Source organism: Leiobunum rupestre, chromosome 6 (assembly GCF_980474605.1).
Source record: "Leiobunum rupestre chromosome 6, qqLeiRupe1.1.hap1, whole genome shotgun sequence".
In the NCBI taxonomy this organism is placed as follows: domain Eukaryota; kingdom Metazoa; phylum Arthropoda; class Arachnida; order Opiliones; family Sclerosomatidae; genus Leiobunum; species Leiobunum rupestre.
Window position 1 is genome coordinate 63891904 of NC_143389.1, and position 17525 is coordinate 63909428.

General features: G+C 35.6%; 1 protein-coding gene across 1 annotated transcript; it reads right to left on the reverse strand.

The window, feature by feature from the left end:
* Nucleotides 1–1405: 1405 nt before the first annotated feature.
* On the reverse strand, nt 1406–15788 carry Rpn11 (regulatory particle non-ATPase 11). Its single transcript, XM_090176983.1, has 10 exons — nt 15590–15788; nt 14980–15054; nt 13755–13874; nt 12859–12929; nt 7747–7897; nt 7576–7683; nt 6969–7043; nt 3782–3907; nt 2065–2127; nt 1406–1542 (listed from the first exon to the last, which is right to left on the reverse strand). Exons 1-10 carry the CDS (start codon nt 15635–15637, stop codon nt 1444–1446), a joined length of 936 nt encoding a protein of 311 aa, XP_090033109.1. The 5' UTR covers nt 15638–15788; the 3' UTR covers nt 1406–1443.
* Between the last annotated feature and the right edge of the window lie 1737 nt (nt 15789–17525).

Genomic DNA, 17525 nt, shown 5'->3' on the forward strand with positions numbered 1-17525 from the left:
TATCGGCCAAAAGGATTCTCCGTTTTGTGTCGGATATCAGGCTTTTTAAGTCTTAAGGTTCGGGGTTGCACAATGGACCTCTGGTCGAAGTGTGCGAATGGGTCCTTAGCCCTTCACCCCTTTCACTAATAATAATAATAATAATACGTACTATGACTAATACTTGTGAACTCAAGTATGCAATCCGCTAAAACAGTGTTAACTAATTAATTTAATTTTTAATCTGCATATAATGTAGGATTTAACTAATTTATTGTTTTTTATTCTGTCTTGTTATCTACAGACTTTGTATATTTAACCGGGACCCCCTTGAAAATCAGCTTTGCTGAAGGGGATACCCCTTAATAAAGACCATTTTATTATTATTATTATAGACATTTCTTATAACCAAAAGCACTATGCACCATGGAACAACTACATGTATGTGGAATAATTTACATCCAACAATCAAACAAATTAAATCTTACAAACAATTTTGGGACGAGGTTACTAAATTTATCCTAACTACACCAGGTTATATTTTGTGATAAGCGTGTTTACTTTAATAAATTTTAGTTATACCTTTAATTTAATTCACTTTATATGGACCTCTTTGTAAATCAGACCGGACTAAATGACTTTTATTATTATCATCATCGCATTTTGTGCAAGTGGCTCTGAACCGATGTAAATTGCCCAATAGGAAGCCATAAAAATGTCCCAGAGATCATGTTTAGGTGTCAATAACTTGTACTACAGCATCAACATTTTCAGAACAAATTTTCTCTGGCAAGATCTTATGCTATTAAAATTTGCCTTCAAGGTCATTCAAAATGTTTATCAAAAACCGATAGGTTTTGAAAAGTCGGTTCTACTATAAGCCATATTCTATTAAGTTTTTGCAGTGGTAATGTAAGTTTTTTAAACCCTACACTTTGTAAATTGTTTTCTCCCGAGCTCTGGAATATTTCATGATCATTGTGGTGGCCAAATACAATGACGAACACAGAACAAAAACTGGTGTGCCTCTTTTTATCAAAACACAAAGGCCAAATGGATTCATCATGTAACCTTTTTCTTCTACAATCCTCTTTATAATATTTAAAAAGTTCATTGACCAACCTTTCCATTAATATTTACTTTACTGAACATAAAATAGTTTTCTTGTCAATGTATGATTTTTAGACATGGGTGAACCAATTAAAATTAATCAGTAGGTATTTTAGTATGTTTGATTTATATTTTCTTGAGTATAGAGTGGTTAATACTGTGAAAGTTGGTGCTGCAGGGTTAGGCTCATTAACTTTATTACTTACAAAAATCAACAATTTCCTAAAAATGCTTTAATGCTGTTAACTTAATATTGATGAGCTAGTGTTTACCTGTTCCAATGTGCATGTACCTTTTATTCACAGTAAACCAAACAAAAATGTCAGAAATTTATTTTATAAAACTTGAATAAAATTATTTAAATACAACAGTATCAAGCATTGCGCCTAAACACTGAACAATATTGTTCGTCATTAAGGCATCCACATGTTCTTCTAAATGTCTTTTGGGATCCTGAAAAGAAACAAACATGAAAAACCAGTTTGAGATATTCAAGAATGTCATATTAAGACCAGGATAAATTTTATTAGTGATGGTCATCAACCGATATGATATCGTGATTTCGCGGATTTATCAGTTTGCGTCTAAATTACCAATTTTTCCCGAGATTTTACAACCAATATCTTCAAAAACAAGGCAAATGGCGCCACTATTCTTGCCCTTTGGCTTTGATAACTTATTGGAAAATATCAGTATTGGTAGAAATCTGTTAAACATCAGCATCAGTTGGATATCGATATTAGTTAAATTACGATATCAGCCAACACTAAATTTTATCTATTATAATAAAGGTATGCTCAGTTTAATTTTTAAAATTTTCTATATCAATTATGGCAATTAAATCATACAAAACTCAGGAGTCTAAGCAAAAACGACATATCAAAGAAAAAAATCCAAACCATTGAATGAAAAACTGTACCACAAACTACCAATGCTTATCATGGCTTTTGTAAATCTTAAGTTAATATACTTCACCTGTTTTCCAACGTTTTTGATAGCAAGTTGTTCAGGTGTCATCTTATCTTCATCTTCAAGACTCTGAAAAAATAAACTTATTAGTTCATTACATTTTTTAAATTACTCGAAAAGGTAAAGTCCATAATAAAAAGGGGCAAAAAATGCTAAACCCTAACAAATCTAAAGTAATGATTTAACTTACGAAATACTCTAAACCAAATAGATCTTTGAAAATAAAATTAAAACGCAAAACTCGGACCAAATAGATAGTCAAAAACAAATTAAACTGGAATTAAAATAGTCAGAATTTCCAGAGGTCAACCGGTCTTGCCCTATTTGGAGCTCATCAGAACTGCGCAGGGAATCTGGCTTGCCACTAACTAGACCAAAAAGAGAAGCTAACCCTAAACATAAAAATTTTGTAACTCGTTGGGTAGCAACGGAGAGCCAAGTAGTGGGATATTGGTGGAAAATGAAATGTATGATAAGTTAATGTTAATAAAAACCACAAATGGACTAAAATGCAATGCCCTACAATTTTGAAACGCATTATCTCTAAAAATAGCATTTTGAGATAAATTGATTTTTTTTAATTGACCTATTTAAGAATTACGTTTTTGCGCATGACACTACCTTAACATTGTGATCTATAGCTGGCATGTTTACCTGCTTTTATTCCCTAACATGGCGGCGTATATTCACATGCAAAATAAATTTTAAGATCCACCAAACCTTTTAAAAAAAAACAATACTATGTACAGTATTTAGGTTTAAAAGGCTGGGGCTGCACAAATGGACCTCTGGTCGAAGTGCTAGGTTGGGTCTAACCCAACCACTCCTACTCTTACTAATAATAATAATAATAATAATAATAATAGGTAACTGAAAACTAGTTGTCAGGGGGCTTCTTTTAGTCAGCAATCTAAATTGGACAAAATTAAGTAAATCTCAGAATAATTTGACATAATGCATTTTGTAAGTTTATATTTGGCTAAAACTCTTGGCAGAAATGCATTATGTGGTATAATAATACTGAGTAATGGCCATTGTGACTGTTACCCTGAAGAAATTAAGAGCAGACGAAATCATACGAAATGAAGACTCATTGGTTAATAATGACATGAGTTTCTTAAAATTTACGACGGTCGTTAATGCATTTCTGCAGAGTAATTTCAAAACTTTTCAATTTTAATGCTTTTTTGCATTTTCACACCTTGGAAACTAGACCAGATAGAAAAAAACGGTCTTCAAATTTAGAATCAGCGCCCTAACATTAGTATGAGGAGCATTCAAGCTCAAAAATGGTCGATAATGCGTTTCTTGAAGAGGTATAGTCCATAGTAAAAAAGGGCAAAAAAAAACTAAATCCTAACAAATTTAAAGGTCTTCGAGAATAAAATTATATCATTTTTTAAACCAAGATATAAAAGATGAAATATCTGAAAATTTCAGAATTGAAATAATACCCCCCAAATGAATCTAATAACAAAATACATTGTCTAAATATTATCAACAATTTAAATAAATTTTAAAACTTTAGGATTAAATATGCATCAATAGAGTGAATTGTGTAAAACCACTTCAAATACGTAAACTATAGCCCTTCTGCATTTCCTCTCATTGAAAATTAAATAAAGAACCATTTCTTGTGGTAACTAAAATTTCATAAATACGTCAACTAATAAAAATATGTTAGTTATATTGGTATATAGATAATTTAATGATATTATCTTACTTTGTTATAGGCCTTGGCTAAATCTAACATTTCATGAACAGATTTGTCATTTAAATCACAATGTTCGGTATAATCTTGTAAGGTGAGACCATCCATCCAGCTCTTCTTATGAAGATTTAAAAGCATCTAAAAATTTAAAAACCATTATCAACATTAGTGATATGAGGTAATGATCACTGTTATCCAATAAAAAACATTCAGTGCTAACAACTCAAAATGTGTTTAAGCTAGGAATTTTTAATTTTGAGGGGATATAGAACACGCATGGGTAACTTGACAACGGAAATTTTTATTGAACCATGTCTTCAAGCTAGGTCATTCAAAATTTATCTCAAGAACCACTAAAGATACAAATTTGGTTTCAATTAGAAAAGGGTTCCCCATGACATTAAAAGTCTAAATAGATTGGACAAAACCTAATTTGACCAATAACAAGTAGAGGAATTTTAGACAAAACAAGAAGGTTGTGATGAAAATAATGTTACTAGAGACATGGTTGAAGGGCTAATAACTCTAAATGTGCTCATTCTAGAGTCTCAAAATTGGCTTGACGTACTCATTTGGTCTTTAGAATTTGAAAACTCTGATCAAATGGATCCAATTTGGAAAGTTTTCATCATGGCGGTTTGCATCGGGTTAAAGACATTTAGACTTAAAATTTTAATTTACACTTTTTTAATTAGAACCATTTCTCAAAATCATTGGTTCTTGAGATAAACTTTGAATGAACTTCAACCATGTGTTAAAGGTCATCCAAGTTTACAAATTCTCAAGGCCCTAACCAGATAAGAATGCCTAGCCAATTTTGATACTTGAGCATGAGTACATTTCGAGTTATTAGACCTTCAACCTGATCTCTGGTACATTATTTTCATCACAATGTTCTTGTTGTGTCTAAATCCCTCGACTTCATATTGTTCAAATTAGGTTTATCTATTTAGACCTAAAATTGGACACTGAACACTTTTCTAATTGAAATTAACAATGTATCTCTAATGGTTCTAGAGAAAATATTTAAATGACCTTAAAGATGGTTCAAGGTAATTAAAATTTTCCATTTCAAATGAGTTAAGTGACCTGAAAATTTCAAATCCGTACAAAATTAAATCTCGACTTATTAGCACTGGAACCTTTTTTTGTTTACACCCTGTATAGTTTCAATGTAGAATATAAAATGTTGAATTTGGACCAGTATAAAAGAACACATTTATCAAAGTGTTGCTTTTGTCACTTTTTGGGTATTTTCAAATGTACTCATTCTCATTTTCAAGTTAGTTTGTCAAATGAGTAATAATTAGATAGTTAACTCTAAATAGCTTTAAACTTGTGATAAAACATTTCAGGAATGTGGATTCCGTAGGGACCTCCAGCAGCATTCTTTAGGAATGAGGGGATAACCGTTTACCAAGGCTTATCTGTCCGGTTTTTGTTTCGGTTAATAAAAAAAATTTAATAATAATAATAATTTCTTTATTTGCCTTGGCAAAAAGGATATCTTAGTTCAGTTTAAAACTGTTTTACAATGAGGGCTCGTATATATTAAATTACAATATAAATTACATGAAATGGGCAATGAAATACTTTACATAATTAGTTATTTCTGTTTTAAAAGAGTTCAGACTAGTTATAATTTTTAGTTTGGTTGGTAATTTATTCCATATTTGTTTTGCACATTTTTCAACTTTTGTATTGGAAGGTGTTCTCTAAAATAGATGTAAATCCCACCTTCTGAGTTTCTTTCTCTGTCTTTACGGATGATTTTATACACATCACCATTTTCGTTGCTTAGCCAGGTTTCCGAAATATATCGTAGTTATAAGATCGGACTATGTTAATCACATCACCAAAGTATATATATATATATATATACTTTGGTGATGTGATATATATATATGAGCAATATGTAGTCCTTTCTGTTTTGAGTACAGAATTTTCAGAACTGTTTTTAGAAAAACCGTAATCGGTTCGAAATTCTTTTTGGGGCTTATAAAGAAATCGATAATTTCGGTTATCGATTTATTACTCTGAATTATTTTTTAAGTTGGTTACTCAATTTCAGTTTTTTTTCTGATCATTTGAATTTCTTAATAAATATCCGAATAAAAATAAATAAAGAGTATCAGAGTTATTTTAACAGCTGAAGTCAATTTTCAACTGCAAATAGGAGGGAGCTGAGAGGTAGAGAAGGAGCCCATCCAAAGTGACGTCAGAGGTTTTTTTAAAACACTTTGGGCGGCTACTTTGGAAGGAAAAAAGGCAGCCAATTAGAGGGGGAAGCAGCGTGTTTGAGATAATTTATAGTTTTACTTTGTCCTCTCTAATTATCTCTCACCAGTTCCATGTAGACAGAAACTGCCTTTTTATCAATCCATCTCCCTAAGACAGTGAAACCTTTTTAATTAGGCTAATGTCTATTTCCTCGTTTGAAGAAAGCTTTTTTTTTAGTATGATGTCAGATGAAACCTCAGCTAATAATTAGGTTAATAGTTAATCGTTTAGTATTCTAATAAAAAATTATAAAAATCTATTTGTATTTGAAAAAAAATGATTAATCGATTAGGAAACCAAAATTTCTAAAAATTTAAGCCAATAACTATAATTTGAAATTCAACTGTTATTCGACATCCGAACCTGTACCAAAATACATTATCCACACATTCCTAGCATTCTTCCCAGGCAAGCAAAGTGTTTAAGAAATGCAGTATGCTAAAAGTTCTATAAAATCAAATAAGGCTATAAAATTTAGGCTCAAAAACTGACAAAGTCCACTTGTGCCTCCTGCACTTGAGCGTGTAATAATCGTGTTGTAAAAATATTATGGTTTTTAATCTCAGTATTAAAATTTTATTTAAACTAAACTAGGTCGTCGCAAAAACTGAAAACGGCATTTTCAACAAGGCTTTGAGCGGAGCGAGCTGCAAATCCAGTGGTTAATTAAGCTTAGATTAATTAAACCCAAGTAGAGAAAGAAAAGCGAAAGAAATAATTTAGTTTACCAAAGATTACTGTTTATTTGGTAAAGATAAAACAAAATAAAAATCGAAAATATCTGAACACAGCTATTGCATATCTTATTTGAAACTTGGCTTATGTGGTAATATCGCAGGATCTTAAGCCTTTCAAGTTCTGTTTTTTTGGCAGATAATCCACTCTAATGGTTAACGCTCAATAACTGAAATAATCTTACCTTCTGCTCCAATTCATTCTTTCTATAGTTTATGGATATTGAGTAGTAATGGCGATTCAAACCATGAATTAAAGCCTGTAATAAATGGAATGTTTAAATTTCCAGTAAAAATTTATGTTACATTACACATTCTAATTTCAGTAATATCGATTAATAAAAAGCCTTCAACAACATAATGAACTTATTTAATAATATGGGTTTGGTCTCAGGAAAGGTTGTTTTTTTCTGGGTCATTTAAGTGTTTCCTAGTACTTCTCACACTAAGATAAATAGATTGAATATTCTAATGGAAGATTTCATATTGGTATATTAGGAGAAACAAAGTAATGTTAAAAACAATTTGTATGTATTTTTTTTTCTTAATACTCTTATAATGCATTTCTTGCAAATATGTAAAATATATTCTCAATTTTAATGCTTAAATTAATTCTCTTGGACCCCCTTGGTAATAAGCTATGCTGAAGGGGATATCCTCGTCTGTTGGAATAATTCCAGACAGTAAAGCCTTTTATTGTTATTTGTTTTAAAATTAAAGGAACCAATTTCACAAATAAATGGTACCAGGGGTTCTGATTTTGGTTGGCGTAAGCGCTAAATAGAAATATACCTGAATAGATGGTTTTGCAAGATGCCCCAGGTTAGAAGTTGTTTGTCGAGGTTCTTGTCCTAATACCATTGTATTTGGATTTATTAATCGAAAAGCATCAATCACAACCTAAATGATTCAAAATGAGAAAAACACAACACGGCACTAACAACCGCAGCATAAAAGCCATACCTTTCCTTTAACACTTTGAATTGGATCTACAACAACTGCAACAGCCCTTTCAGAGAGAGCTTCGAAACTTTGTTGAGTATTAATATCAACACCGGATAGCCAACATCCAAATCCAGGGTGAGAATGGTACCACCCTACAACCATTTCTGGTCTAAGTAAATGAAATAGAAAATTTTAACAGCGGGAATTAATTAGTTTTAGTGGGAAACTGTATATGTATACACTTGGAATGTCTAAAGAAGACTATAGTCGCACTGATGATTCATAGAAAAGAGCGTGGTTTACAACGGGTGTGTTAAGCTAAACCATGTATTTGATATCAAGACTTTTTTAGAATATCAGTTCACTTACCTTCTCTGCTCTTTTTAAACCATCTACAGTACCGCCTAGAACAAAGCGGCGCTTATGGGGGGGGGAAACATGAGCTAGGGCTGCTGCCAGACCCCCGCTTCGCTTTAAGCGAGCGCTTGCTTAGTGAACTTTGTTCTAGGCAGTACTGAAAATACGCGGTTTTTAGTGGAACTAGATCAGTTTCGTGAAAAACATGACAAATTTTGCACAACATTTCGAGTGTCTTACATTCAACATAGTTTAAGCCTGTCCTAAGATTATGAATTAGCATAATTTTCTTTAACACTGTAATTTAGTTTTAATCTGTACATGATCCAAAAAGTACAAAGATTTCTGAAATTAATGTAAGGTAATGTCATTGAACTAATAGCGAGGGGCAGTTCACTTCAATGATTAAGTTTGCACCCTTGATGGATTAAATCCAATTAAATAATGATTAAGATGATTAAATGGATCAAATCACTATTAAATCGAGTTAGTAATTAGGCCAATTAAATCGCGAATTGGCTAATTTTAATTAATATTATATTAATGTACAGTTCGTCGCAAAAAAAACCAGGGTGAGTTTGCTTCCCTGCGTCCGTTGATACAGGGTTTTAGAAAAAAATTCTAACGTAACGCGCAGAAAACGTCCATGCATAACTAAATAAATAGCAAATGTTTGACCAATATGGTTAAGTTTTTGGAAACTCTTGGTTGGAATTCCAAATGGCCTAAAAATGACAGTTACTGTTAATTAGTTTAGGAAAGACGAGGTCTGAAGTTTCGAAACGTGATTGTCTCTAAATTATTATTATTTTTAGTGAAAGGGGTGAAGGGCTAAGGACATGCCCGTTCACGCACTTTGACCAGAGGTCCATTGTGCAACCACGAACCTTAAGACTTAAAAAGCCCGATATCCGACACAAAATGGAAAATCCTCTTGGCCGGCATACCTAGATGCTCGAATCTTTGGGCCGCGTAATAATCACACCTGCAAAGCACATGAGAGGCGGATTCCTCCTCAGCCTGACATGCCCTACAGATTGGATCATCACCGATTCCAATCAGGTAAAGATGTCTGTTAAGGAGACAGTAACCTGTTAGTAGGCCAACGACCAACCTGATATTAGATTTGGAAAGCGAGAGCAACTCCTTAGCTCTCTGCCTAGAGGGGCCAGAGATAAACTCTTTAGCCTGCCTTTGGCCATCCATCTCAAGCCAAAGCTTGAGTTGACGGTCAGTCATGGAGTTGGAGATAAGGCCGCAAACTATGCTAGAGGGGATAGGAATGGCAGGTTCAGGACCAAAGAACCCAGCTCCGAGGAGACTCAAACAGCTATAAACCAGTTTTGAAGAGACATGAAACTGGTTGAGAGCCTTGAGGACAGCTTGACTATCCGAATAAATTTGGATAACCTTGCCTCATATGAAGCTTCTTTTAAAGACAAAAGTCAATACAGAAGCAGATAGCGGCAATTTCCACCTGAAAAAGACTAGCATAAACACCAAGGCTTTCAAAGAAGCCAAGATTGCTAGTAAGACAATACATCCCCGAACCAGAGCCAGAGTGGGTCTTAGACCCATCGGTAAACCAGACAATTTCTCCTCTGGCCCTGAGGGTACTATGATTGGCCCACTCCGTACGGCTTGGAATATAAGTATTGAAAGGCTTACTAAAATGTAACTTCATAGCCATCCTATCAGAACCCATTAGGTAGACAGGTAGCTGACTTGAAATTTCCCGGTAGATCTTGGTGTGGCTATTATCCCAAATATTCGCCTTGCACCAACCATTCTGATTGAGCCTATAGGCTCCCATAGCAGCAGCTTCCTCTTTAAAAAGATGAAGAGGTAGAAAGTTCAGGAGAATTTCTAGAGAAGCACTTGGGGCTGTTCTCATAGCTCCTGTGATGCTGACACAAGCCAGCCTTTGCAGATCGCTCTGCAAATTCTTAATTCGGACTCTAGGCCACCAGACCACTGCAGCGTAAGAGAGCAATGGTCTGATGATCATGGTGTACAGCCAGAAGACCACTTTAGGGCTAAGCCCCCCCATGACCAGCTAACTGCACTTCTGGTTCTCCAGAGTAACATCTTGGCATCTTAACTATAGAGTCAAGGTGAGGCTTCCACGTTAGTTTGTTGTCAAGAATAACACCAAGGTACTTCACCTCCGTGCTTTCGCTCAAGATAGTCCCAAATAAGGAGATATCATTAAAAGAGTTTTGCAACCTTTTACAAGTAAAAGGATCAAGAACCGTTTTATTAGGATTAACCATAAGATCAACTTTCCTGCACCAGTTTTCCACTGATGCAAGGGCTCTTCTTACTAAATTGCTAATAGTGTTGGGGAACTTTCCCGTAAAGATGATGGTGATATCATCGGCATAGCCGAAGCAGCAGCACCCATCCCTGTTTAGCCTCACCAAAAGTTCATCCACAATTAACTAATATAACACTGTCTCAATAAATGAAAACGCAAAAGCAAATTTTTCCAAATTGACTTTAATTGGATTTCACAGTTAACATAAGATTATCAGCATGAAAATATATGACAGCAAATATAAAGTTCTTAATATTGACACCAATAACCGTCCGCAGCCACTACTGAGTGCATATGTTTAGGAAGACTGCCACAGATTCTCGAAGAATTAATGGTCCTCAGATAAGACATCTCAAGCACGTTGCACTGCCACCCGCAGTTTGTCTTGGTTTCAGACATGTCGAATATCAAGAGATTTCTTCAACATTTCTCATGTTTTCAATTGGGCTCATGTCGGGTCCTCGACGTGGTCAGTTCATTAACTCTATGTCTGGCCAGAGACGGAACCAACACTTGACGACTCTTTAAGTGCGAATGGGTGAATTATCCTGCCGAAAAATGAAACAACAGCTGGGATAATGGTTGATTTTAAGCTTTAAAAATATCTTATTTGCTAACCAAACCTTTTTTTAAATGATAGTTTGTCTTTTTTGGTTTCTGGAACTTCCGGATTAAAGGAGGATTTTAACATAAATTAAGAACTATATTCGTTAAGTTCAGTGTCTCAAGTGATATCGATATGGCTCCTCATCTAACTGTTTTCCAGAAGGGTCGATTAATTACTTTACATGGTTTCGGCTGGTCTACGGCAGCAATCGCGTTGGTTATCGTTTTAGCCGTAAAACTGTTCACAGATGGATTGACAGGTAAAATTGTTTTTGATTATTCGCCCTAACTTAAACTATTTGCTAGGTTTGAAGCCGAAGAAGTTTCTGGGCGCTCCAACTCAAACACACTAGAGGAAGGAGACGCTATCGTTGAGCTCGCCGAAGATGGTCCGTTTAAGAGTGTTCGAAGTATAAAAGATAATCTGGGGTTAGCGGTGGGTATAAATTTACTCGATTAATTATCTCTGACTTTATACCAATTCGGCTGCCTTGCAAGTCCATCGTGACAGTCACCAGGCGCTTAAAATCAAGAGGAATATATTCTTGAATGACAGCCTATAACCATTTGCATTGGACAGTTGTGTTAAAAATTGAGACGGTAAGGGTCCTGGTCCTTAGACGGTAAGGGTCCTGGTCCTTAGACGGTAAGGGTCCTGGTCCTTAGACGGTAAGGGTCCTGGTCCTTAGACGGTAAGGGTCCTGGTCCTTAGACCGAAAGGAAGACGTTTTGACAGGGAGTTAGTCTCTGAATGTCGGCGCAGTGGAAGATTTTCCGTTCCAATCCACGGTATCGTTCCGGCAACACGCCTTGCAGCTCTGACCAAAGTTGATGGCTACCTCAATGGTCAACAATACTGTGACATCTTGGAATGCGTAGTTCTCAACGACGTCTTCGAGACCGGTAATTAGTTAAGGGACTGGTCACGTAGAGGACCCGATATGAGCCCAATTGAAAACATGTGTGGTGTTGAAGAAATCTGTTGATGTTCAACATGTCTGAAACCAAGACGAACTGTGGGTGGCAATGCAACATGCTTGAGATGACTTATCTAAGGACCCTCAATTCCTCTAGAATCTATGGCAGTCTTCCTAAACATATGCACTAGGTATTGGCTGCGGACGGTTATTAATGTCAATATTAAGAACGATTTCATTTGCTGTCATATTTTCATGCTGATAATCTTATGTGAAATCCAATTGAAGTCAATTTGGAAAAATTTGCTTTTGCTTTTTCACCCCCATTTCGAAACTTCAGATCTCATCTTTCTAAACTAACAGTTACTGTCATTTTTAGGCCATTTGGGTGTTTTTATATTGAATTCCAACCAAGAGTTTCCAAAAACTTAACTTTGAACATTTGCTATTTATTTAGTTATGTATGGACGTTTCCACGCGGTAGAATATTTTCCTTTTTTTGCGACCAACTGTACATCTTGAAAGGAATTCTAAGTAGACCCATTGGCTAGTGACACCTCCAAAATAGTCTTGCTTGTATATTTAATATATATGTGCGTTATGTAAAATCATTGTACACCTCTTCCTTCCTTGGTCAAAACAAAAAACACTTACTGATATATTACTAATAATAAAGATCGAATTTAAATTGTATAAATGTTTTAGATGTGTACTTTTAACTTTGAGGATAAAAAAACGTAAGTCAAATATTATCCTTGATCTGTCTAGCGAAGAAATTAATTAAAAGGATTAATTTTGCACAATGGTTTGATCCACTTAATAGAGCATAACCCTATTTTCAATAGCTTAAAACTAATAGCACACAGAACTACAAAAAGATAACTATACTAACATGGTCAAACAATAAACACTACCTTAAGCCAAAGAACTTACCGTCCTGTTTGCTTAAGCATGTCCAACATTTTTGCTTGAAATACAGGGTCAACAGCTTCAACACTTACACCCTACATAAAAAAAATAAATGTCTTAAAGATTTCTTACCTAATTTAAAGAGTAATTGTCCAAAATTCAAATAGGTTAAGATTTGTCCAATAATTAATAGATCCTTAAGTACTAAAAACATTGATAAGACTATCTTTAATATTAAAAACACCAATTGGGTGCTTGCTCAGTGTCGTAGCCATCCGTCATATCTAAGCCCCGCCTTGAAACGGCCGCCATGACATTAGTTTCACGTCACAGATCACGTGGTTAAACGCCACGTGCTCCTGCGAAAAAATCACGTGACCACCATGGGAGTCTTAAAGCATGGACAACCTATACCCATTACCATGGCAACAAACACAAGCCACACCAACGAGCAAGCTAGGAATAGTATTTATTAATGATGTAAAATCAACGCACAGCGATAACATGTAAGATTGTAAATTTTCCATACACATTCTCCTCACACGTTTTTTGAACAGGATTAACTTGTTTATTTACATCTAAACTTGAAACTTCTGATCTGAAGTGGGTTATTTACTTTGCAACTATCAGATCTATGGTCATATAAATCACCAAAACATAAATTGTGTTATTGTTTTCATATTAAGCTTCATGTTTTTAACCATTTTAGACATAAATATGAAATTTCCAAATACAACGGTTAAATATTAAGTTCGGTGGCAAAAAAAAAGAAAAATGAGCATACTTTTCATCCCCCCGACCCCTCACTCGGCCTTGGCAGAGGCGGGCAGAGTCAACTGTAAATTTAGCACTTTATTGACTTTACACACATTTTGTCACCGAACTTTGGAGCCCCTTTATAATATAAAAACTTCACTTACTGTTCCAGATTGTGGCATAGCAAATACATCAATAACTCTTACTGTATAATCATCCACAAACTCTCCCAACATCAAACCCATTACTTCCATGGGAACTCCAGCTCTTCCATGTTTAAGCATCTACATTAACCAGTTTTAAAATTAATTATTCATGGTCAGAATTTTGTTCCAAATAAATAAGGTATTACCAAGTCAAATCAACAAAACAAAAATCATTTTAGTTACAGATCTTGGGTTAATATCAACACAACAATGCATGAACGATATTGAACATTTATGCGTCAAAATTATTTTCGTTTTAATTAACATTCCGTGGTATAGTAGGATACACTAAATTTTCCGTTTTGAGCAATATTTGGTGGTGACAAAGTATTTTCCGTTTTTTCTTTAAATATGTCCTCTAGGTAGTGATGCTAGACGGCCCATCGTGATTAGGAAGAATGGAGTTGGGGCACACCCATTCTCCGATTGTGGTATAGTAGGATACACTAAATTTTCCGTTTGAGGAATATTGGATGGGAACAAAGTATATTCTATTTTTTCTTGGCTAGACGGCCATCATGATTAACAAGAATGGAGTTGAGGTGGCGTCGTGTGCCCCCAGCACGAGAGCATTGGGTTGCCGAGACGCGTTACAAGTTTTACCATAGAGGTAGACAGGTATTTGGCGGAGTAGCAAGGGAAACAAAAGCGTTTTTTGTGGTCCTGGTCAGTAAAAGGAATGCTGCCACTTTAGTCCCTTTAATTGAAACCTGGGTTAAACCAGGGTCAATAATTTACACTGAAAAGTTACGCTGCTCTTGAATACGATCCCGATTTCAGGCACTTTTCCGTGAACCATTCCCTTCACTTCAGAGATCCTGAAACTGGGGTCCACACGAATCGCATACAATGACTTTGGGCTCACGCTAAAAGGGCCCTTCCTCCTTCTGGTTGAAGGAAACGTTTTATCCCTGGATATTTGGCAGCAGTCTGTTCTGCAGTCGCGCAAAATGTCTCGGGGAAAATTGGTTCTTAGCATTTTTAAGGCAGCAAAATTGTTTTGACACAGAAATGTTCAACATCGTTTAAAGTAAAAAAAAATTTAAAAAAATCTGACATGCGTTGGTGTGTTGATATTTTGCCTAAACACATTTTGCACACCACTTTTTGGTCATAACAATAAAAAACATGGGGCTTGCTGATGGTATATAAAACATTTATAAACAAAACAATTTGAGCCTACCTTTAAAAGAGCCAGTGAAGAAATATAGACTTGCTCTGCAGTGTCAACCGCAGGACCATCACTGGGTGGAGGTGCCTAATAAAAATTTCTACATGTAGTTTCACCACCATTATAAATAATCCCTCCTTTATTATTAAAAACTGTTGTGTAAAGCAGCCATAGTCTCTATGCTGTCCAACCTGGACACCCCTACTCAGTAATCACAGTTTCATGTGACACATCCTCCCTATACTTTTTATACAGAGAAAAAACTAAATTAAAAGAAGTGCATCAGTCGAAGCTACAAAGTGGTAGTAAAGTGCATACAGTTTATATATAGTACACACTACTTTCTCTACTCAAATTAATTTAGAATTAATCTCCCTAAACATTGCTGTTGTTTCTCAGGGTAAAAACTAAAATTGAAGCTCTGACACTCAGTCCATGCAACAGTGAACTGAAAACAAACAAGATAATGAGCCTACCACTGGAAAAAGGATAGTTCTAAAAAATTAAGAGTTATATTAAGGATATATTAGGTTAAGCTTCACCAACAATCTAATTTGTTGAGATCTCCATTTCATAGTCTAGTACTTTCTATACAAATAATTCAAAGATTTAAATATCTTACCTGACCTAAACCAGCAAGCCCTCCTCCAAGTCTCAATAACCTGTCCATACCTCTTATCTTTTAAATAACGAACTAATATTTTATGTTTTATAGCACTGTGCCTCTGTTAAATCCGTTCAAACACAAAGCTAAGCCTCGGGAGTCGGATATGACACTTCAAAATCTGTCAAATCACGCCAGCCATGGGCTAGGGAAAAATAAAGCGGGCTGAAAAGAAGTAAAATTTCTCCAAAGACTAAAACTTCTTTCATTTGGATTGGAATAATTTACCCTTCATATTGCATGTGGTTCTTCCACGGACTGTAAATTTTAGAGGACCGGTATTTCCGAGGTATTTTACGCCCCGTTCACCGATCAGGCTGACGGGAGTCGCTCAAGGTCATAAAAAAAAACTAAAGCGCGTGTCTTTCGGTCGGCCAGATTTCCAGATAACATGCGGGGGGGGTCTATCTCTATGCGTGGTACAAATGACCTTGATGGACTCTCTCTCTCTAGTTCGAAGTGATTGATGCTCGGGGAAACCAAAATTCTACAGGAGAAGGCTACGCTTTACTCGTCCTCTAAAATTTACAGTCCATGGTTCTTCCGTAGACATCAAAATAAACTATTCCTATTAGACATAATATTTTTTTAAGATCTGAGTTTAATTAGGGGCTCCAAATTCTACTTTGCACAGGCCACAGGGCCCCCAATAGTGTTAATCCGGCCCTGAAAGATCCAAATTAGGACATTTCGGTGCTTGCTTTTTTCAGTTTGTAGAGCTATAAAAAACGAAGTAGAAAATACCCACTTTTTGAGATAATAACTAAACTAAAAAGCGGTGCTTAGTTCGATAAACGAAAAGACAAATTAATTAGACCATAAGTGGCATAATTATATTATATTATAATAATAAGTGGGTAATTATGCCACTTATGATAAGACTTAACTTTCCACCTGGAAAATAGGGTAAAGGACGCGAACCCTTTCTTTTTTCAATAAAATAGAAACCAAAATATAATATTCCGACGATAGTTAACTTATTGGTCTTTCAGTTTGTAATAGGCGTTTCAATAAATGGCGCTCTCTTTTTCTACTCCTACGCGCATGCGCGAGAGTCACTGAATCAAATAGTCACGTGTTTAAATTTTTAGTTTTCTTTCTTTCAGGAGGCGCATGCGAAATTGTACGAGCCCTTCTATATTGAACTGTATAGTGTATAACAAAATTAAGCTCCGTTGGAAATTGATTGGACGAATATTTGATTTGAGATACTGAAATGATCTCTTTAAAGGTTCAAATTACCTTTACTCTCTGCTGGAATGGTCACATCCACACAATCTTTGCGAAGGCTTCTGGTGTTCTAGGCACACTTCGTTGGCATCTGTGTCAAATATAGGGCTTTAACCGGTTTTCCTTTATACTGCTTAAGCTGTCATCAAGGTTCGGGCAGCATTGTTTCACAGGGGGCAAGACACTCGTGAAAGAAGAAGAGTCGAGTACGCCAGCTCTGTCTGGTTACGCGCCGAACTGCTCGTTTTGTGCGCCACACAGAGTTGCCAGATGGGCGGTTTTCCGCCCAAATTGGGCTGCTTTGCGGAGGCTGTTGCGGGGGAAAAACCTTTGGGCGGGAGGCAGTTTTTTGGGCTGGTTCCCAAAATTCGAGGCGAAGTAACGGGGTACCGGTTTTCCCCCTTTCAACCTCATCCTTCATAACGGGAATCAACGTTCCTAGAAAATATAAGCTGGACCCAGCTTTGCAAAGTGTGATGTTTTCAATAATTTTCCAAAATTATTTTCAAATAACGCGCCAATTCCCGTTCTATAGCATAAATTGGTAATTTTTCTTGGGCGGGAATTTGGGCTCTTTTGGGGTTAATCCGATTTTGGCTTGTGCGGGAATTTGGGCTTGTTTTAAAGTTGGTTTGTGCGAGATCTAAAATATTATTCTGGCAAC

Coding starts and splice junctions, on each gene's coding strand:
- Rpn11 (XM_090176983.1), bottom strand. CDS start 15,637: ATGGACAGGTTATTGAGACTTGGAGGAGGGCTTGCTGGTTTAGGTCAG. Junction 13,875..14,979: donor CTTCACTGGCTCTTTTAAAG/GTAGGCTCAAAT, acceptor TGGTTAATGTAG/ATGCTTAAACATGGAAGAGC. Junction 3,908..6,968: donor AGAATGAATTGGAGCAGAAG/GTAAGATTATTT, acceptor TTAAATTTTTAG/ATGCTTTTAAATCTTCATAA.